We start from the raw sequence: 22,129 nt of genomic DNA, 5'->3' as shown, positions 1-22,129 counted from the left end.
TCCTCCTGCTGTTCAGGAGTTAGAGATGGGGAGAGAATCACTCCCTCCACCGACCCATCCTTTTCTTGAGACGCAAACAAATCGGGGAGAGGCTCGCTTTCCGCGTCCTCTGCTCCGTCAGTCACCATCATCAAGATGACTTCGGGCCTCTCGTGGTGGGGTTTGAGGCGGTTGGCGTGCAGCACCCGTAGGGGCTGACGAGGGGTCTTCAGGTCCACCAAGTAGGTAGCCTTACCCTTCTTCTCCAACACCTCAAAGGGTCCTGACCAGCGATCCTGGAGGGCACTAAGCTCTCCTGGTTCGATCACCCACACCTTCTGGCCAGGCTCCAACTCCACCGGGTGAGCATTGTGGTCATACCACGCCTTCATCACTGCTTGGCTGGCTTCCAAGTTGTCAGAAGCTTGCTTCCACAACTTAGCCATTTGGCTCCGGAAGGCCAGCATGTAGCTCACCACATCCTGGGGAAGCTTTCTGGGAGTTCTTTCCCATCCGTCTCTCACCAGGTTGAGAGGTCCACGTACAGGGTGCCCATACAGAAGCTCGAAGGGGCTGAAGCCCACTCCCTTCTGTGGCACTTCCCTGTAGGAAAAGAGTAGACAGGGTAGGAGGACGTCCCATTTCCTCCGCAGGCTTTCAGGCAGACTTCTGATCATGCCTTTCAAGGTTTTGTTAAACCTCTCCACCAGACCATTGGTCTGGGGGTGGTAAGGAGTTGTGAACCGGTAGGTCACTCCACACTCCTTCCACATGGCCCGCATGTACGCTGACATGAAGTTGGTCCCCCTGTCGGACACAACTTCCTTGGGAAAACCCACTCGGGTAAAGATTCCCATCAGGGCCCTAGCCACAACAGGTGCTGTTATGGTCCTCAGAGGTATTGCCTCTGGGTACCATGTGGCATGATCCACCAGAACCAGGATAAACCTGTGACCAGCTGTAGTAGGTGGATCTAACGGACCCACAATGTCGATGCCCACCCTTTCAAAGGGGGTGCTAACAACAGGAAGTGGTTCCAGGGGAGCTTTTAGCTTCACCCCTGTTTTCCCACTGGCTTGGCAAGACACACATGTCCGGCAGTAGGTATCGGACAACACTTTCATTTGAGGCCAATAAAAGTGTGGGACAAGACGGGCGAAGGTCTTGTCTTGCCCCAGGTGTCCTGCCAAGGGGATCTCGTGAGCCAACTCCAGAAGGAAGGCTCGATAACGTTGAGGGACTACCAAGGCTCGTGACGATCCATGTAGGGGTGCCTTGGGTTCACTGTAGAGGAGGCCATCCTCCCAGTAAACACTGTAGTTCCCTTCAACATTCCCTGCTGCCTGGGCTTCGGCCTGTCGCCTCAGCCCCTCAAGGGTAGGGCACTCCCTCTGCTCCTGGCAGAATTCCTCCCTGGACGGGCCTCCCTCCACGTGCCACTCGGCCGGGATGGGTAGGTCCCCCAGTTTGGTAACATCCCCCACCGCAGACTCCTGGTCCACCACCTCCGGTGGCCTATCCGTCCTACGGGGTGCGGACGCCGAGGCAGGCTCCTCCTGTCCTCGGTTCTTCCCTTGACTGGCAGCTGGCTGGGCCTTTGTTCCAGGCTCCAGCCGAAACGAACTCCCTCTCCGGGTAGTCGCGGACCTTGTGCTCACACAGGCCCAGTCAGGTGTACCCAGCATCTCAGTATGAGTCCGGTATTCCACCTCCTTCCAAGCATTGTGCTCCATGTCATTCCCCAGTAGACAATCGACTGGCACGGCAGGGCTTACGGCAACTCGAAGTGAACCTGCAACCCCCTCCCATTCAAAGGGAACCTCGGCCACCGGATAGTGGCCTGTTCTGCCGTCAGCCATCGCGGCTGGGTGGAGTACATCGGGAATTACCTGCTCTGGAGACACCAGTTGGCTACGTACCATAGTCATACTGGCTCCTGTGTCTCTCAGAGCCTCCCCTCTTTGGCCGTTGATGGTGACCCACTGCCCATACTTTACGGTATTTGCGGGCACCTGGATCTTAGGAACCATCTCCTGTTCTCCCAGGGATACTAAAGTGACACCCGCCCACTCCCTTCCCTTAGTTAACGGCATCTCCTCCCCGAGCACTACACTAGCTACTCCGGGGGTCTTTCCTCCAATGGGAGGGGGTGGTCGTTTCAGGCACTTCGGATCTCCCTTATAGTGTCCAACGCCACCGCACTCGTAGCAATGGACAACGCTTGGCTGCTGACTCTGGCCAGGATTAGGGTTTCTGGGTGGGTTAGCCCTAGGGGTGAATCCTGTTCCCTTCCCTTGGAAGTTATTTTGGGGGCCTTTGGAGAACTCCTTTTTCTTTTCCCCTCCCTCTTTCTTCTGGGGGGCGCCCTGTCCGGCCTTTTGAGTATCCCCTCCAGTCCCCCTTGTGGACACCCGGGTACTAGCCCAAATGTCCGCCTCCTCAGCAAGCTTCCGGGGACTGGTCAGCTTGCTATCCACCAGGTGTTGACGCAGTTCAGGGAAACATTTCTCGAGCAGGTGTTCCTTCAGTACTAGATCAAACAACCCCTCGTAGTTCCTCACTTCACTGCCCTGAATCCAACCCTCTAGTGCCTTCTTTGCATAGTCCAGGAAGTCCACCCAATTCTGTGTGCCCAGTTTGTGACTACCCCTGAACTTCTGTCTGTACTTTTCGGGTGTTAGTCCAAACTTTCTTATGAGCGCCAGTTTCATGGTGGGGTAGTGGGTCTGCTCATCCTCCTCTAAGGCCAATAAAGCATCCCTACCAGCTGGAGGCATGTACTTGTACAATCCCGCTCCCCAGTACTTCTCTGGAACCCCATGGGCCCTTAACGAGACCTCATAGGCCGCTAGCCACTTGGCGATATCGTCACCCGCCCCATAGCTAGCTACTATGTCCTTTGGCAGGTAGGGTTTGGGTTCCCTGGTGTACTCTCGTTCTTCGCTGCCACCGTTAGGTACAGGGTGTGCCCCGATTCTCAGGATCTGAAGATCTATCTCTTTCAGCCTTATCTCATGAGCCATCCTCTGTTCCTCCTTCTCTTTCTCCAGCCTTGCTAAGTCCCATGTGAGCTGTCTTTTCTCCCTCCGGTCTGTTAACTCCACTTCCGACAAGCCACCGCTAGAGGCACTGCTGCCCTTCCTGGAAAGTGTCCTGGGCCCCGCTAACAGGTTCCCCACCTCAGGTTGGTACAAACCAGCTCCCTCACTGCCGGGCTCTCTATCCCTGTCCTCCTCCTCAGCCTTGCTTTCTCGTCGTGCCTCCCCCCAAGCCCTTAAGCTGGTTTGGAGTGCACCCTTCTTTGCTCCTGGGGGACAATACACCCCCTCCCGCTGACAAAACTCCCTGAGTTGGGCTACAGTGTACGTTTCTAAATTCTCCAGTACAAACTCCATCTTGCCCACTCAGGTCAGAGGACAGTTATTTGCAGTAACTATGCAGGGGGGTACCTTACATAATACCTCCTCCCACCACCAGAGTAAATTTGGAAAAACAAAAGCTCACAATTAGGAAGGCCGCTTTGAGAACTCCCGGTGTAGGCTTATGGACTACCCACAGTTATTGTTGAGTATACGTAGGCACAGCTCAATCCCACCGCTGAACACCAATTATGTTGGAAATACCCCACTCCCACGCCTTAAGAGGTTGGTGGTAACGGGGTCTCTCCAGACATACACAGTGGTAGCTTGGCTCGAGTGGTCGGAATCAGGCACCGTGCTAAGCATACGTCATACCCATACAATAACCATGCGTGCATCCGTTCCAAAAACGACTCCACCGTAAAAATTATGAAAATATCTCTGTTTATCTTCTTTTTCTCTTAGTTACTGATTAAATAAATAATAACACAATCACCATATACAAGGCTTTTTCTGTGGAAGGGTACGTCAAATATATACTGTCTTAATGATTCAATAAATAGGGGAGATCATAAATAATTAAGGCATAAATATAAGTGCATTACATACAGGCAATTAAATATTATGAGGCAATAAATACTGCAAGCCAATAAATATTGTGCGACAATAAATACTGTGGAACAATAAATACAGTGAAGCAATAAATAGGTTAAATACAATAAATACAGTGCTCTCAATAAATAATTAAAAGCTGACAGTGACACTTATAGAATCAGATCACATTTAGATTTCTATGGGCTGATTTGGCCCAGTCACAGCTTGGGGTTAGGTGGATGGCTTGAGGGTGTCTATTCCCTGGCTTGGACAAGGCTGAGGCCCAAACTGAGGTAGATAAAGGGGGGGAATTCTAGAGACCTGGCTCTCTCACTCTACACAACCCCTCTGAATTAGTCTCAGCTCACCCCTGGCACAATCAAGCTGGTTCCAGCACCTCTCTAGCCCCTAGGGTAGTCTCTCAGGATTCCACAGGGCCTTAGGCGCCCTCTATTCCACTTACTGCCCTTTTTCTGAAGCTCCGACGCCGCTGGAGTCGTGTCGACGCCGTGAGGCGGTTCCGGTTCGGTGTCGGCGGCCTCAGCGGAATGTCAGTTCTTGACGACGCCGGTAGGCGGTTCCGGTTCGATGTCGGCGGCCTCGGCTCGATCTCGACCTCCGGTTCGATGAGGTCGGGCAGTCTTGGCTCGATGTCGTCTTCCGGCGGCTCCGGAGTGCGATCCCCACTCCCGACCTCCGGTGCTCCTCTCCTCAGGTTCTGGCGACTCCGGAGTGCGATCTCCACTCCCGACCTCCGGCACGCTTCACCTCGGTCTCCGGCGACTCCGGAGGGCGGACTTCACTCCCCCGTCGACGCCGCTCACTCGACCTCGGGTGACTTCCTCCTCGACCTCTGGTACTCTCTACGACCTCCGTCGGCGCCCTCTCTCGACCTCTGGCGGCTCCGGGTACGACGTCTGCTTTTCCAGTCAGCGCCGCTTCTCCACCTCGGGCTCCGGGTCTCTAGGCTTCTCGACGTCTGTCTCCAGGAAAACTAATAATCAGGTCAGGACTTTGCTGTTCTTTGCTTCTAAGGCCTGTTCCTGCTGTCCAGGTCCTTAAGATGGTTTTTCTTGCTTCTTCCCACACAGGGCTCCAGGCTGGGCTCAGTCAGTAGGGACTAGTATCAAGGGTGGGTTTATGGACCCCACTCCAGGCACAAGTTTCCACCCCTGCTGCCTCACTCCTTCCTCCTTCAGGTTTCTGCTGCTCTCCCCTCACCAGTCAGGTGCCAACTGCCAGCTCCAACTGTCAACTCTGGCTTTAGCTTCTCAACATTCCAAACCGCCTCCAACTGTCACAGGGTTCTGGAATGTTCTGGAAGGTGCTGGTAGGTTCCAGTGGGTTCTGATGATGTCACAGGTGGCCACCATTTTGTGCTCCAGGCCCTCAGACAGAAGTTCCAGGGGTAGATAAAATGGCTCCCTGAATCTGCATCAATACTAAAAAGTCTGGTGGTTCCCAAAAAGGAAAAATTCTAACAGGGTTTGAGGCAAAAGTGGGACAAAATAAATAATGATGAGGAGGGACTACCCGAAGGGCTGACAGGTCTAACAGTGCCTCAAACCAAATTTGGATAGTGTGTGCCGTCGGACCTGTCAGGTTGTTCCTCTTGACCCTATTGTATAGTGCTCCCATAACCCCTGCAGTTTCCAGGAGGTGCCTATCCATACAATATGCTGGGTCGTCTTGGGATATATGAAGCCATTGATTTATGACAGCTAGCTGCAAAGCCCAATAATTTACTTTGATATTGGGGAGGGCAATACCACCGTCATACCAACTTCTTGTAAGTTTATGCATGGCTATACGGGGCATTTTCCGGCCCATAGCAGACTGGTCCCTTCTGCATTGATCGCTATAAAATATGCTAGGGAGACTGGGAACTATGTATTCTGTAGTGCATATAGGAATCTGGGAGAGCCATCAAGGGATTTTTTTTTTACTTACACATTCAAGAAGAAAACTGAACTGATGGAACTAATTTTGTGCAATTGAGATGAGTAGTGTGCTTGTACCATGACCTCTAGCGTTTGAATAGCTAGTTGGAAAATATTGTGGTTAAGAGGGTATTTGTTTATTTGGCTGATGTAGTGTAGCTTGATTGCATGTAACTTAGTCACCTGACCTGTCTAAAAATAATTAAGAAATAGTCTGCTGAATAAACTGAAATCACTGTGGGTTGCAGGCTAGAAGAGCTTGTAAACCATATGCTGTAGTTTGTGAGTGTCTTTCTCCGTAAGCACTTGATAAATTACTTGCACTGCTGTAACAATATTTAAGATGTGGCTCTTGAAAATTGAAATGTAATGCAAACTTAATCTCTCTCCTTTCCTACAGGGGCTGCAATATTTTTTGAGTTCAAACACTACAAGCCTAAAAAGCGGTTTACCAGCACAAAATGTTTTGCCTTCATGGAGATGGATGAAATCAAATCTGGGTCAATGGTTATCGAACTGTAAGTAAGGCAAAAAAGGCTAGTTTCCATACATCCTTGATTTGTGTTACCGCAACACTAGTCGCAATATGTGGCATTTCCACTGTTAACCCTTCACCTTTTGATGGGTAAACTGACCATTGACCTGTACATATTGTCTCTACCTTGCTCAAGTCCCGATGTCATGTGACAGTCTAAGCCATTGTCCGTTTTCGAGACTTGGGTAAAGACCAGTAGTAGCATTCCGTAAATAATTCTCTGTCAAATATGGGCCTAGTGTTTACATGGGAGGAGGAAGGGCAGTGGGGTGGGGTGGTGCATCACATTGGAGGAATTACAGAAAAGAAACATGAAGGGATAGCTAGACATAGATGAAAGGCTTACAGAATGGGCATAGGCTTAACAGACATTGGTTTGACAATGACCCACTTCATAATAAAAATGCATTAATTACAGTGTTGCTTAGCAGACAGTAGTTGGTTGGGGAAAATGAGGCATCTAAGAGAGGACCATATTTTACTGAATAGCAGTGCAAGATGGACACGCGCAAACACATACTTCTTCCTAGCACTTATATAGCCACATTTACTAAATGCTAAACCTCCTGTGGTGTGTCTGTATGTCTGACTACCCCCCATTGAGTGAGCACACCATCTGGTGCATTTCTGACAACAAAGTGCGTCCACGTCCTTTGTTTTGCATTGGATTCTTTTGAAGTCTTTTAGCCTCACCCCCAGCTCCCTGTTCCCCGATAAGGATTACTACCAGATGAGTTGTGTGCTCCTTTTGCACTCTGAGTTTGATCAAGTAATGGCTTCCATGTTTTGTCATCTGTCATTCACTCCCATAATTTTAAGCATTGAAGTATTTAAAGTTCCCAAAATGATGATCTAAAGTTTTAGGCCTGTAATAGCCACCATGTTTGTCAGCAACTTGGTCGGATGACATTGCAGCACATGCAAAGATAACCTGCTTCACTGCTCTGCATAAATCCAGTAGAGGCAGGGAAGCAGGCTGGAGGGCATAATACAGCACCACATTTTGCACTGGGTTTGCATAGAAGACCTTCCAGCGTCTACATTTTTCCCCGTGTGAGATGGGGACGTGGCCTTGGAGAGGCTGGTTTTTGTGCCAACCACTGCCTGGGAGGCACTTCTACCTTCTGCCCCACATCTCTTCCCATCCCAAACAAAAAGCAAATGGTTCTCAGTCTGCCATTGGTGTCCTGTGGAGACGTAAATGGCCGTAGTCAGCAGTACGGGTTCTCCATACACCAGCTGAGACCCACGCTACGCAGAGGTTTCAAGTTCACCTTGTGTTCCACCGTGTGATATCTGCTCGTGTGACCGGAGCAGCTATCGTGTGACAAAAGGTAGCACTGTGTGAGTTAGTCAGCTTGATGCAGGGAAGCTTGCTTATAAGGTGGGTGCTTTAGGACGCCCTAGTCAAAGTTGAAGGTGAACGCTCTATTGTTTTAGAAATGTCTACACATAAGATTAGTGAAAATGCCACCCACGCCAAACGAAACATAAGTATTTAACAAATTCCAGGTTACATATTACAGGATTGAGATTGCTACAATACATTTAAATCAGTATATGAGACACACTGAAGGACAGGCTCAAAAGACCAAGGATCTTCATGGAGAGGACACTGGTCTGTAGTTCCATGATCTTGGTCACAGGTCCCGGAATAAAGCTTGGCAGCTCTTCCTCCTGAGATTCCAGGATGGGCCAGATTGGGCTTGATGTGGAAGACCTTTTTACACTCCCTCCGCTGCCGCTTAAAATTTTTGCATCTTTGTATTACAGGTACAAAAAACCAACTGACTTCAAAAGGAAGAAGCTGCAACTGCTAACCAAGAAACCACTTTATCTACATCTTCATCAGACTTTACTCAAGGATTGACACGCTGAAGCTGTACTGAAAGATTAGCTCTCCCACATGAGACTTGCGCATCTGTGGTTGAACCCATTTCATTCATAGTGATCTTCATCCGGCTAGGGCATGGATCCAGGTACTGCCAGTGTGAGGTCAGCCTTCTCGCCTTCAGAAACGGGACTGCACTGCCACGGGCTACAAATTTATTCCTGAAGTACAAGATTTTATTAACCTACCTCGGATGCAAGCTCATCACACGTCTTGTGTATTTTTTTTTTTTCTATAGCCGATTTCTTCAACTGAAAACTTAAAATTCTCTTTTCTAAGGGAATTAGTAGAATTCTAAGAAACTTATTTGACATTTGGATATACTCATCAAAGCTGCAATAACAGTGTAATTGTAGTTGGTAACATTTCTACCTTAGCAAGAAATCCTCACAGATGAGTGTCTTAATTCACAACGGAAACCTTTTTTCTTTTTATGGAAGGCTTATTTGCTAGCTGATGAACAACTGTTTTTTTTTTTTGTTTTTTTTAAACAAAGTGAAAGGAAGGATGATTTCTTGGTTTCACCAACTATAAAACTAAGGTGCCATTTGCCTAATTCTTTTTAACTTACTCTGGGCATTGACCTTACAAAAAAGTGTGCACCCTGTAAGAGGAAATGCTGGTTCTTGTAACTCTTGAGCACCAGAGGCAGCAGTTTAAAAATTCATACAAAATGAATAGTTCTTATTTTTCAATGGGATGGGAGTCAATTTGGTTTTTAGATATGCATTGTGGTTAAGTTTTTAAACATATGAAATATTTGTAGTTTGGCTAAAAATTCAATAGCATCATGTTCACCTCTTGCTCAGTGCAACAAGTTTTTTTTTGTTTTTTTTACAGTTATTACAAAAAGAATATTTTGTATTTGCGCCATTAGGACTGATAACCAATTTACATTTACTTGTGTAATGAAGGAAAAACTCTTGAAAGTTTGAAAAAAGAACATTGGTCTTTAAAAGTTCCACTTCTTTGTGGGTTGTGCTTAGTCCTTTTCAAAACCTTGTTTGTTTGAAAACCTTAGGGAAGCATGTAGCCTTTCTTGCCAAACAGTATTGTGTTACTTATAAACAAATATTTTAACCTTCCTGGCTGTGAAAGGAAAATTGCCACTCTAGCATTTGCACAACTAAGTTCAGTTTGGAAATCTTTAAGTGGTTTGTGTTGTAGAACATCTGCCGATGTCAAGCCACAAATTCAGTTACACTTTAACTTTTTTCTTAATCGCTATTGGGAGTTTCTCATACCCTCAAATTATGGGTCTTATTTTCATTGCATGTCCAGTATGTGTCCTCTTCAGTTAGTAATGAAGGCAGTGTTTCAACTTGTAAAATATGTAATCCGGGGAATACTCCAATATCTGGATGGATCTTAACTTAATCTATTTCTTACATAGTGTACAGATTTTCATGTCCAATTGTTTTTTTAATTCGAAGAGTTAACATAAATGAATGCTGTGTTTTAATGTGGGATTTTTAAATCAATCCTGTAAATACCTTTTCTGTATTAATAAATGCTACAAATGTGATTACTCTTGCCACTGAATCTGGGTGGAGTTTATCTGTAAGTGCGCTAAAACTTCTGTTTGTTAAATATAAAAAGTGGGTGATTTGCACCATGGAGAGACAGTCTGTTCTAGTGGCTCTTCAGCACTGATAGTTTCATATTCATATGTACACATCTAGTACCCTTGCATGATAGCATACCTAGTTTAAGCTGACCAAGGAAAGAGACTACCCAGCAGGACCTAAAAGATTTTGGGAAGGTCTCCTTCCCCACAACTTATCGTGGCATGCTTCATTATATATAGGCGGCCTAACCACATCAGAGTAGGTAAATGCCACGCTGGCTAGTGGGGTCAATCTGTGGAGGGACTTACTAAATAAGTGTTTTACTTGAAAAGTGTATGTGTCCAGATAAAAAAAATCTCAAGGTTATGCCCAAAGGATTTTTCCTTTATTACTTTGATATTCTTCAATGTTATTTAAACAAAAAACTCCAGTGTTTTCTTTGGGGGTGGGGGGCTGAGCGGTTGAAAGGGTAGAGCTAGAACTAACCTTTTAGGGGTAACCAAATTAAAATAGCCAACAGGTTTCTGCTGAAAGTACAGCCCATATGTGTCTACTGACGTCTTCAGGGCTCCTGTGTATCCCTGCCTACTTAATTGTGTATTTAGTGCTTGCATATGAAGCCAAATTCTCTCATACCTGAAGTGATTTCCCCTTCAGGAACCCCTGCCAGAAGAATTGAAAAACACAAGAGAAAATGTATTCTGATGGTTGCATTGACTTGCACTCCAGTCAAAGAAAAGCACAGTGACATTTTTGTGTATGGTATGTTGAGATTCATCCCTGGTGAACACTGCAAACAAACACCTGAACTTGTGGATGTATCACGTCTCACATGTGGCCAAGCTGATGTTGTATTAGCAATCATGTATTTGCTACACTTATCCTAACTTGGGGGTGAATTCAGGCTTCTCAACAGTGCGGGGCAGTTCCCCTGCTCTATGCAAGGAAGAAGAATAAAGTATCTCTGGCATCTTGGACATCGATAATCTTTATGTGAAACGTTTTTTGTCTTGTATGCTACTACCCTTGGATTTTTGTGCCTGCTGCTCTTGGCCTGATCACTGAATAAGATGTGAACCACCACCGCTGAAATGGGGTACGTCAGTTGCTTATTTTACTTAGTAGCCCATTACTGCCATACTCTCTCTGTTTTCGTATTGGATGCTGAAAGAAATTGCAATTTAGCAGAACACTTTTTGTAATCTTTATGGTGAATACTGTGGAGGCAGATTGGATTCTTCAATTATTCACAATTCATATTGTAGAAGGCAGCACTGTCTTTTCAATATCCTTGTTATTGAACCACTATCTAACATGGTTATGTAATACACAGGGGAGCCAGTATGTGCTCAGAAAGTAGTGAATGCAAACAGACCTACATAACCAACTATAGTTAAGCACCTAGGTTACTCTAGGGCCCTTATCACACAACAACTAAATGACATGCAAACAGACACACATCTTAAAACCCAGTGATCGGGTTCCAGGTCAAAACATACGTTCATGTGGTGTGCAAATCTCTTGTTCCGGTCAACATAACTTGCCGTAGTAAGGAATCCCCATGTATAATCTATGGTCAAAACCAACAAGCCACTTACTTCGTCAAGGGGAAAGCTGCTGCCACAATACCTATTATAATCCCATCTGCTGGTTGTAGAACACTGGGAGCTGACCTGGGGATTCCGTTATCCTTAGAATTGGTATGTTGCTAGGTGGAGCTTGGTGGTGTGACTCCACCCCACCGGAATTGTATCATTGTGTTGGAAGATTGGAGTACAGACTCCAATTCGTGGTGATTTGGAAATGTAGGTCTACAATAGGATCACAAGAACTGTTCCTGTTATTAATTTTATCCAGTCCACACTTCATTATTGTCCTTCTATGGAGAGACTCGAATCGTTCCTGGTGATGTGACTTTTATTTGTGACTCAAGTTGTAAATAATTTGGATTTCTATAGTCCCTCCATGGGGAAACAGGAATTATTCTTAATATTCAAACTGAATGCATTCCCTATTCATATGCAGTGACCTGTAGATGTTGTCTCCTGCTCCTAAAGGGAATCAAAGATTTTTGTATAAAACAAAAGTATGTGTAGGAAGCTGGCTCTTTGCATAGTATACCTCTTTTTGGTATACTATTTGAAGAGACCATGTATTCCCTTATGAGTGGACAGGGGCTTGCTTAAGCAATCCCAAAGTGCTCTTCTAGGGGGTAGTGTGGTCGAGCATCCTTAGGCTTTTCAAATGGGAGTGTTAGACATTTGCAAATGCTCAGTCAATAAAATGGTACACACGACTCTAAGAAGAAACACACCAATTTATGAAAATAACATTCATATATATATAGGTCGACGTAATAGTGAGACTTCACTTCCGGGGCAACCTGGAAGCCTTTCTGCATCCCGCAAAGGATATCGATCGTCGGACCCCCCACAACCCTGAAACAGCCGGAAATCTGCACGAATCCAGCAAGCACCGAGTCGGAGGACCCGTGGCTACGGAGGATAGCAGGTAGGCGCAACAACGGGTATTGTGGGGTTAGAAGGAGTGCTACACTTCAGGAAACGCAGTGAATTGAAACTTGCAGTAACTGAAGCTTTAACATTATATTAATTTCCACGATGTCGGTTGACATGGCTAGAGCACGGGAAGCGGCAGCAACAGGAATGTTCTCTGACACCCTCCCGAGTGCCAACAACATAACCGGATCTATACCGGCAACAATAGACACAAACAGTTCAGTGAGAGATTTATTTAGGAAATTGGAGAAAAAAATGAAATCTGAGATGAGCAAGTGGTGGGAATCCAAATCATTACAGGGATATATCGAAGTAAACAGGATACCCAGGGGTTTACGTATTTTAATGGCTCCAAGTTACGATGACCCAAACCCTGAATTAATGAAAGAATGGGCAGAATGCAACCTTGAATCCTCGAGAAAGATGACACTTATATTAATAAAATATGCTGACATCGACAGAGCCAAGCTCCTAAGTGAAATAGAGGAAATCAATGAGGAGTTAGATAAACAAGAAAACAAAGATGAACAGAACAAGCTCAGGAACGAAATGATGACACGTTTACAAAAAGAAGAGGAAAAAATTAAAACAAGGAAAGCATTCAAATTTCAAAGAGACAGAACAGATTATGAGATGGGCCAAATCTTCACTTTCGCCAAACGATATGACGCCCTAAGAAAGTCAAAGTTCCGCAATATTGACGCAACACCAGTATTGGCCAAACATAAGGAGGGTCAGGAAAATCCCAGAACCAATATCCCTCAATCTGATATCAGCTCAATAGGAAGCAGCGAATCAGAATCTGAAATGCGTAACCCCACAGCAGGGGGTTTTGACCCCAAACCTTCCCCGGGGGAAGAGCTCAATTTTTTATGTCAGGAACGCAGACAAACTCTGCGCCCAAGACCCCAAACAAGCCAAGCACCTCCAACTACAAGCGGCGGCAAAGGCGCAAAGCTTGCAATAAACGAGCAAAGACCAATAAGAAGGAGAGGGCGAGGATACTGGAGGAACAAACAACAATAGACGAACACACTGAAAACACTATCATCAATCTATCTAATGTTGAACTAACGGAACAAGAAACAAATATATTGAAACTTGGCCTCTCTTATGCTCCACTAAGGAATTTTGATTATGCTATAACAAGACTTGATGTGTACAAAGGAATACGGAAATTGAAATTGAAAAAGTACTTCATTAACAACACAATAAATCAAACAACTCACAAACAAACTTCCCAAGAAGAAATCCAACAGGTTGCATCGGCCTTGACCCAATCCGATGTACCAATCCTTCAAGTGCTTCAAGATCTGAACAACGAAAGTATTCCCACGAAGCAAACATCAGGAGCAAGTCCATTTAAGCCAAAATCCTCATTCAACCCAATAATGGTGCGCAATTCGATCGACATATTCCATGAAACAGTAACCACACAGATCAAAGAACTGCATAGAAAAATACAATCGAAAACCAGACAGGAAAGTAAAATCAACCAGCAGTATCGGTTACTAACATCAAAATTACAGAAGAATAAGGATATTGTCATTCGCAACAGCGACAAGGGGGGCAACATCGTAATCTGGCCAATCAGTATGTACAATAAGGAAGCGTACAAACAACTAAACGATCGCACCTGCTACACAAGGATTACTGTGGGCAATATGAAAATTGCGCAAAAAGATTTTCATCACAAATTAATTAGATGGAACAATGCAAAACTGATCAGCAACAATGAACTGAAATTTCTGAAGAATGATAACCCTACAGTACCAACCATCTACTTCATTCCAAAAATCCATAAGAACTGCTATGAACCTCCAGGAAGACCGATCATCAGCGCTAAAAATAGTCTCACAGAAAATACAACGAAATATATTGACTATTATCTACAGGAGTATGTTCAAAGTCTACCGTCCTATGTAAAAGACACTAGTGACTTTTTGAGAAAGATTAATAATGTGGAATGGCACAATGACTACTTACTAATAGCATTGGATGTAACCTCGCTATACACTAGTATTAATCATGGAGACGGACTTTCGGCTGTACAACACTACCTAGAACAAAGGTCAACACAACACCTTGAACATAATAAAATGTTAATAGAAATGATTGAATTCTGTTTACATAACAATACTTTTATGTTCAACAGCCAGTTGTATCAGCAAACCAGGGGAGTAGCTATGGGGGCCAGCTTCTCACCGAGCTATGCATGTTTGCATATGGGCCAATGGGAGGAGCTGGTCCTCAGAGATCATTATGAGGAATATATCAGGAACAATGTAGTCATCTGGCTTAGATTCATAGATGACCTATTTGTAGTATGGCGTGGATCAGTACAGCAGGCCAATGAATTCATACAGAATATCAATATGAATAATCTGAATTTACATTTTACAGCCACCATTAGCCCATCTCAAATTGAATTCCTTGACACCCAAGTGTATATCTGCAACAATAAAATAGAAACACGACTATTCAGAAAGAAGACAGCGGGCAATTCTACCTTGCATGCCACAAGCGCACACCCAAAGCACCTTATCAATAGTATTCCCTACGGGGAAATGCTGCGCATAAGGCGCATCTGTAGCAATGATCTTGACTTACAAACAGCACAGAATGAGAGTAAAAATCGTTTCTTACAACGGGGCTACAAAAGGTGTATTATAGACAATGCCATAAAAAAATCTATGGCCTGCACTAGGGATGAAACCCTCAAGGACAAGACAAAGGTCAACAACACTAGAGAAGTTAACTGCACTAATGTATCTCAGGACACTATGGCTAGCACATATGCCAAAGAGGAATTCAGACTTATATTACAATACAGTCAACAACACAAGAGTCTCAACAAAATCTTACAAAGAAACTGGCCATTGGCTCTTAGTGACCCAGTAATAGGACCCCTGCTACCGCAGAGGGTGTCCATTACTTACAGCAAATCACCCTCGATGAGAGACACACTAGTGCACACCAGTCCTGAAGTCATCAATAACAGTAGTTGGATGCAAACAGTGAAAGGATTCTTTAGATGCAAAACATGTAAGGCATGTAACCAGGGAGTAAACACCAGCCCATACAGAACCCCTTTTAGTGATTACAACCACAAGATCACTAAACTTTTAACCTGCAAAACAGAATATGCTGTATATGTCCTTACATGTCCGTGCAACTTGCAATACATTGGCAGCACAAAATTACCTGTATTCAAACGTATTTTACAACATTTAAGGGCTATCACCAATCAGGACAACACATATCCCGTTGCAAGACACTTCAGAGAAAAACACAAATCTGACAACCACCTCCTCCAATATTTTGTCATTGACTCAATAGCACCCAACAGGAGAGGTGGTGACCGTGAGAACAAACTAAGAAAACTTGAAACACGGTATATCTTGCAAATGGACACCAAGTACCCTGCTGGGCTCAATGCTACAGAAGATTTATACACATGCCTAGTATAAGGTGATTTAGCAAAGTCTGTTGACATAATAGGAAGAGCATTACAACAAAATATACACACTGGTTAGATCTTGTTAAAAATGTTTTAACATACTGTATAAACTGTCAATCATTGAATTTGAATAATTGTTTTTATCAGGTTTCATTCAAATTTTATATGTATATATATTTAAAAATGATATTTTAATATTTATTCATTTTTAATATGCTTTTACCAATGCGTGATGATTTTATCTTCATTGTATGCAAGCTATTATAATACAATCATCTCCAGTGGCACCTATCAGAATGTAATTTAACACAGATAGGTCAATAGATTTAATTTAAAAGGTCTTATTATCCTTTTTAACTATTTATTGGCGAAAAATGAAAAAATTGCTTTTTTTGCACACTCTTTTGCACTGGCACTCACGCACTTTATTGGTGCAGTCAGTTCATTTGCATGTCCGATTTTATTATTCGGTCATGCATAGTAGATTGTAATATACATATAACAATTGAATTGTCTCAAATGAGATATTACAGTTACCCACATAGAGAAAAAATTGCTACAAGATCGCTTCATAAAGGGTAACATAAACCTTGGTATTTTACCTACACAAATTCAACAATTTTTGCAAGACCAGCCAATCTGCAACAGTGACAGTGCCCTACTCCCTATTTTATGGAACATATTTTGCTTGCCATAATATTATACATAGGCCTAAGCAACATACACATGTGCATTATTACGAGGTCCAATTTACCTAAATGAATCTAATCTCACAATAACAATCAACTGTTCGAATTTATAGATTTTAACTTTTCTTATTCACATAGGGTGGATTTGCACATTGCACTTTTTACAGAAATAATATTTATATATTTTATTACTTCTGCTTTTAATCGAGTACTATGAATCACATATTAAAACACAAGCAAAGGAGCGTATATGCATATTTTTTAGATAAACCCGTATAAACATGAGCATACGACTTAAACCATGAACAAATTGATGGTATTTTACAGAAAAAATCTTTTTATTTAAAACAATGTTTACAATTGAAAAGTAAAAAGAAAAGAAAAAAAGAAAAGAAAAAAACAAACAGTTAATTTATTATTGTTTATATTGAAACCAAGTCCAATTGCTTGTATTAGATAGGCTGTGGTTAAACTTTTCTTTATGTTCATTGAAAATGTGCGCGCAATGCTTGTCACGTGATCATGATTACCGACACACTGTCACTTTAAAAGTCGTGCAAAATCTTGATGCCATTGTCATGTGATCAAGGCTCAGGCGAGCCGAAACGCGTTATGGCGACATCTGGAATAAAGACGGAATAATTTTGCACACAGTCTTGGGTTTGTGTCCATCCTTGGGGATTGCCGGTGAACAACGGGCAGCGGAGACGTTTTCAAGATATATATATATATATATATATATATATATATATATATATATGTATCAAACAAGTCCTGAACTCCCAATCCAAGCTGGGGAGTCTAGAAAACAGGTACGGACCTCGAACCATACACGTTGCTGTTGTCCAAAGAAAATGTACCAAGCGGTTAAAAGTTATATATATATATATATATATATATATATATATATATATATATATATATATATATATATATATATAAATACACACACTAGAAACAATATGATCAGGTATGTATGTTTCGGGATAAAATGATTGTAAGTTTAAAAAATGGACACTTAGGAAAACCTTGGCACCTATGAAAATTGCACTATCGAGGAAAACCAAATGCCACATACAAGTTCTTTGCAGCGACTTACAATGCCAATCCTCAGAACTTAAGGTGAGTACAGGGCAAGGTCCAAGGCAGCGGCAGCACCAGCAGGTCACCTCAAGCGGCACTAGGGTGGCCAGGAGCAGTGGTGCAATACAGCCTCTGGTACCCAATGTTAGTCAGTGAGGATTGGCCGGGTCGTAAAGAGGCTGCTGGTTTGGACTGGGAGACCAGTGAGGCTGAACCAACAGGTGGTCCCAGGTCTTGCAATGTTTGGGGACACCATTGGTCCTCTTTTAAATGGGCCAGGGGCGACTGGTGCAGTGGTGCTTGCAGATGTCGGAATTTCATCACCGGAAACAGTCGCAGTAGAGGGGGCCTGCACACAGGCTGCAGGCGGCATCTGGAAGACCACAGCAGGGGAACCCAAGGTGGTCTTCAGCTCTGGAGAGCTGGGGGACCATGCTGGCACCTTTGGCCCAATTCATCTCGGGCCTGTACCGATTGGTGCACTGATCGGTGTATGGTTTCATGGTCTGGAGTCCTCACAGTTCTTTCTTTAGGTGCCTGCAGGAAGCAGGTAAACTGCGCCACATGAGTTACGGATCTTGGCAGAAGGGCCAGCAGTCCTCCCAGGTTTTGGAGGCTCAGCAGCTGGCAGGACGAGACAACTTTGGCGCAATTGTCAAATTGGAGAACATACCTTGCTTCTTCCTCAGTTCTTGCTTTTTGTGGCTCTTCAGTACTTCTTCTTTTGGGTTGACAGAATCTGGATTCCTGGTGCCAGGGGCTCCCATAAATACTAGATTTAGGGGTGTAAGCAGAGTGTAGGGCAGTAACCAATGAGCTACCTACCCCTGGGGTCACTGCGCCCCCTATATGACCACTTCCTGTGAGAAGTGGTCATAATCCTGTCCCAGAGTTCTAATTTGCCATTACAAAGATGGCAGACTCTGAAATGTTGCATTCACTTCAGTTAGCCCACCTTAAGGGTAGAACTAGGCGTAAGGTGAACATGCCTCTCTGACTACTAATTTTCCCACCTTATCCAGGTGCCAAATGGGCCCTAGTGAAGGGGCTTGGCGTCCTCCCCTGTGAGGGAAGCCAGATTTGCATACCAAAGGCGGTGGGCCCTTTGAAGCTCCCTGCCTTGGAATGCCAATTTACAGGCCATCCTGTGGGAGGAGATGTGAACACTACCTGCCCGAGCAGGGTTTTTTTTTCTGACCTCCTTAGGGCAAAGGCCCTCATCCTTGGGGGTCACAAATTCATCAATGGTGGCAGGCTGGCTAGGACTAATCAGTCAGCATTTTAGTAATTGGTAGGTTTTCAGGAGGTACCTCTAAGATGCCTTGTTGGTGCATGTATTAATAAATCCATCACTGGAATCAGTGGGGGTTTATTAATATGAGATCCTCGATACCAAATATCTCTAGTTTCAGTGAAGCCATCATGTAGCTAGGGAACTTTTTTTTTTTTTTTTTTCCTCCTTTTCTTTTTACCAGTGTCCAGCACACGCACTTAAAATGGCTTCCCTGGTGTCACATACTGGCAGAAGTTCAACTGGCCAGCACAGGGGCATATTTGTACATGCATATATGCCCACACATGTAATGTAATGCACCCTGCCTTAGGACTGTAAGGGTGACCTACAAATATTACATGCAGTGTTAGGGGACATGGCACACAGGTGTGTGACATGTTGTGTATTCCCTTGAGGACTTGTGTCAAGGTCCCTTAGAATGGCACAAGATATGCTGCAGCTCTTAGCGACCCTCTTTAGTACCTATGCCCTTGGTACAAGAGGTACCATCTACTAGGGACTTAGAGGTGCTAAAGGCCTGGCCACTTGGGAATCAAATGACCAGTTCTCTTGTTTTGGGGAAAGAACACTGGCACTGGGGACCTGTTTAGCAGGCACCCCGTTGCGTCACATACCAGGCAAAAACTGGGGGGACTACTGCAACAAAAACCCAGTTTCCTACAGTGTGTGTGTGTGTGTGTACGTGTGTGTGTGTGTATTTATATTTTACTGGATCAAGTGTGTACCGTAGGGTCAGTCTGGACTGGGTGTCATTGCTGCTAAGTCTTGTGCTTTCTCTTGTGGATGTCTAGTCTTTAGATGTTATTTCAGTGTTGAATGTGTAAATTCCCATTAGTATCTCACACACAAAAGGACTCTTTAACACCTTGGGTAAGTGTCGGTAAACCTTCTTCACAGGTTCTTCATAAATATGCATTATTGTATGCACTTTGGATAATCCTCCCCCCCCCCCCCCCTGCATTAATCATGATCATTGTTAGTCTTAGCAGACCTACCAGGAAACGGTTCAGACCATACATGAAAGGCAAAATGAACTGCATTTTTTTCTTGCAGCCAATTCATGCTTGGTCAAGTCTTGAGGATTCATCAATTTCCTGATCCGAGTCCATTGTATATCGTCATTCAGACCAATGACTGAGGTATTTAGATGATAAATCCATCTGTGTTCATGATATAGTTTAGCTTCTATGTTGGAACTGTCTTCTCTTAGTTTATCAATGACAAATCGGGTTGTCTTCTGTATGATTTTACCCTTGGAAGTGTCTCATCAACTTGGCGACTGTCTTTTTACACCCGATGTTGCTTCTGTGTTTGTTGATCCTGATCATTAGTTTTCTTGTGGTCATTCCAACACAGCAAAGATTACATGGACATTCAATGCTGTAACTAGGTCCAGTTCCTTAGTTTTTTTTTTTGTTAGTTCACAGATATTACATTGTCCAGAATGGTATTGGCTCATAACCCGGGGACAGTGCCATTCTGCGCTTATGTGCTCTGTGGGGTTGCCTTCTTAGACTTGACAGTCTCTCAGTGATCTTCCACGTCTAAATGAATACATTGTTTTTTTTGGTTTTTTTAAGATTCAGCGTTTTAGATGTTCAGATTTTGTAATGTTTGTTGATATTCTTTACAAGGTAGGAATGGAGTCTGAGGGTTTTAACGCAAACAAGACTATCTGTCTCAGGTTTTTGGAAGGTTTGTAGTAATTGCTCTTGAAGGCTATTGGAAGTCCTTTTCATAGCAGGATTAATGATTCTGGTAAGATTCTTTCTCCTTCAGCTGGTTAGTCTGCAATTGTGCATGGTACTTGAAATCCTATTTCTCTGGACAGTTTCTTCTAAGTCTAAGGAATTGTCCTACTGGAAGATTGTCTAACAATGACTCTGGATTCAAACTACCAAATCATAGGAGGTTGTAGCAGTCTTTAGGCTTATAGAACACCTTGCATTTAACTTGTTGTGGGCTTTTATTTTTAGATCTAAAAAGGAAATTTCTACATTGTCTATATTTGCTGCAAGTCTCAAAGTTAAACTCGTTGTTGATCCAGTGCATACATGCATGTGTGTTCCGCATCTCCCGTCCAAATCATTAATATATTGCCAATATAACTTTTTTGCAGCCTTATAAAACTAATGACGGGGTTTGAAAGAGTCATGATCTTTGTTCTTTAGACATTGTGTACATACAGCCAGACTACACTCTGGGCGAATGTGCTGCTCATGCATGTACCATGTACAGCATGCAGGTAGTAATTATTCTCAAGTCTGAAATAATACCTTGTTAGAGCTATAAGGGTGCAATCCAATTTAAACTCTATGGGAGTGAGTTTCCAAGTAAGTACTCCAAAACTCAATGATTCGTCTTGAGAATTGCTGGTGTATTAAGCCTCTATATCCATTGTCAGGAGGATCATATTAGATTCCCTCCTGGATATTAAACATTTCTTTAATATCTGTCACATACGACAGCATTCCAAGAACCAAAGGTTTTTTAAAAAATGATGGGTGAATTTTGAGAGAGGTTGTAAAGCTGATCCCTGTATCAGACACGATCGGTCAGCCTGGAGGAGGGTGCTTGTTTTTGTGTACTTGTTGGTAGTGCATAAAAGTAAGGAATCTTGGGATTTTTTTCATATAAAAACTCTGCCTCGTATTTGGTAATCTGTTTTCTTCTGCTTTGTTTATCATAATTTTGATGTCTTTCAAAATGTCACTAGTTGAGTCGTGTGAAGTTTTATGTAGTTTCTGGTGTCACCTAAAATTCTGAAACATTAATCGCTATATATTTTTTTTGGAATTGCCACATTTGCTCCTTCTTTACAAGTAGATTTTATTATGACGGACACTAGGAAGGATAATTCAGTTATTGTCTTGTTTTCATATCTTCTCACTGTAAGTGCAAATCTTTATTGTTCAGTTCGTAAATGTCTGTTGCTACTGCCTGCTCAAAGGCAAGTCCTCACAATGGGTGGTGGTGGGAGGTTTAAACCCGGACTAATTTTTCAATCCTGTATACAATTTCTTGTCTTCAAGGGAGATAGTACTGTAAGCAAAAATACTTTTAATCTGATTCCCCAGAAAAACTGCCATTTCCATTTTTAGGTTACATGTATCTGGGTTGAGTGTAGGTACAAAACCTAAACTTTTGTTGAGTACTCTGAATTGTGTGTCAGTGAAAGACTGCACACTACGTCTGTTGACTGCTGGTGCCTCGTTGTG

At 43.6% G+C, this 22,129-nt stretch overlaps 1 protein-coding gene across 2 annotated transcripts in view; it reads left to right on the top strand.

Moving 5' to 3' along the window:
- The window catches only part of AIDA (axin interactor, dorsalization associated), a 180,980-nt gene extending 171,149 nt beyond the window's left edge, over nt 1–9,831 (top strand). For both annotated transcript variants that reach the window (XM_085612971.1, XM_085612970.1), the window contains 2 exons: nt 6,273–6,390; nt 8,181–9,831. In XM_085612971.1, the coding sequence (XP_085469097.1) occupies nt 6,273–6,390; nt 8,181–8,277 (215 nt within the window). In that variant the 3' untranslated portion in view covers nt 8,278–9,831. The remainder of the gene's footprint in view (nt 1–6,272; nt 6,391–8,180) is intronic.
- Nucleotides 9,832–22,129: the final 12,298 nt, after the last annotated feature.

This window comes from Triturus cristatus, chromosome 6, assembly GCF_964204655.1.
Source record: "Triturus cristatus chromosome 6, aTriCri1.1, whole genome shotgun sequence".
NCBI classification, from domain to species: domain Eukaryota; kingdom Metazoa; phylum Chordata; class Amphibia; order Caudata; family Salamandridae; genus Triturus; species Triturus cristatus.
This window is presented reverse-complemented; position numbering and strand designations above follow the sequence as displayed.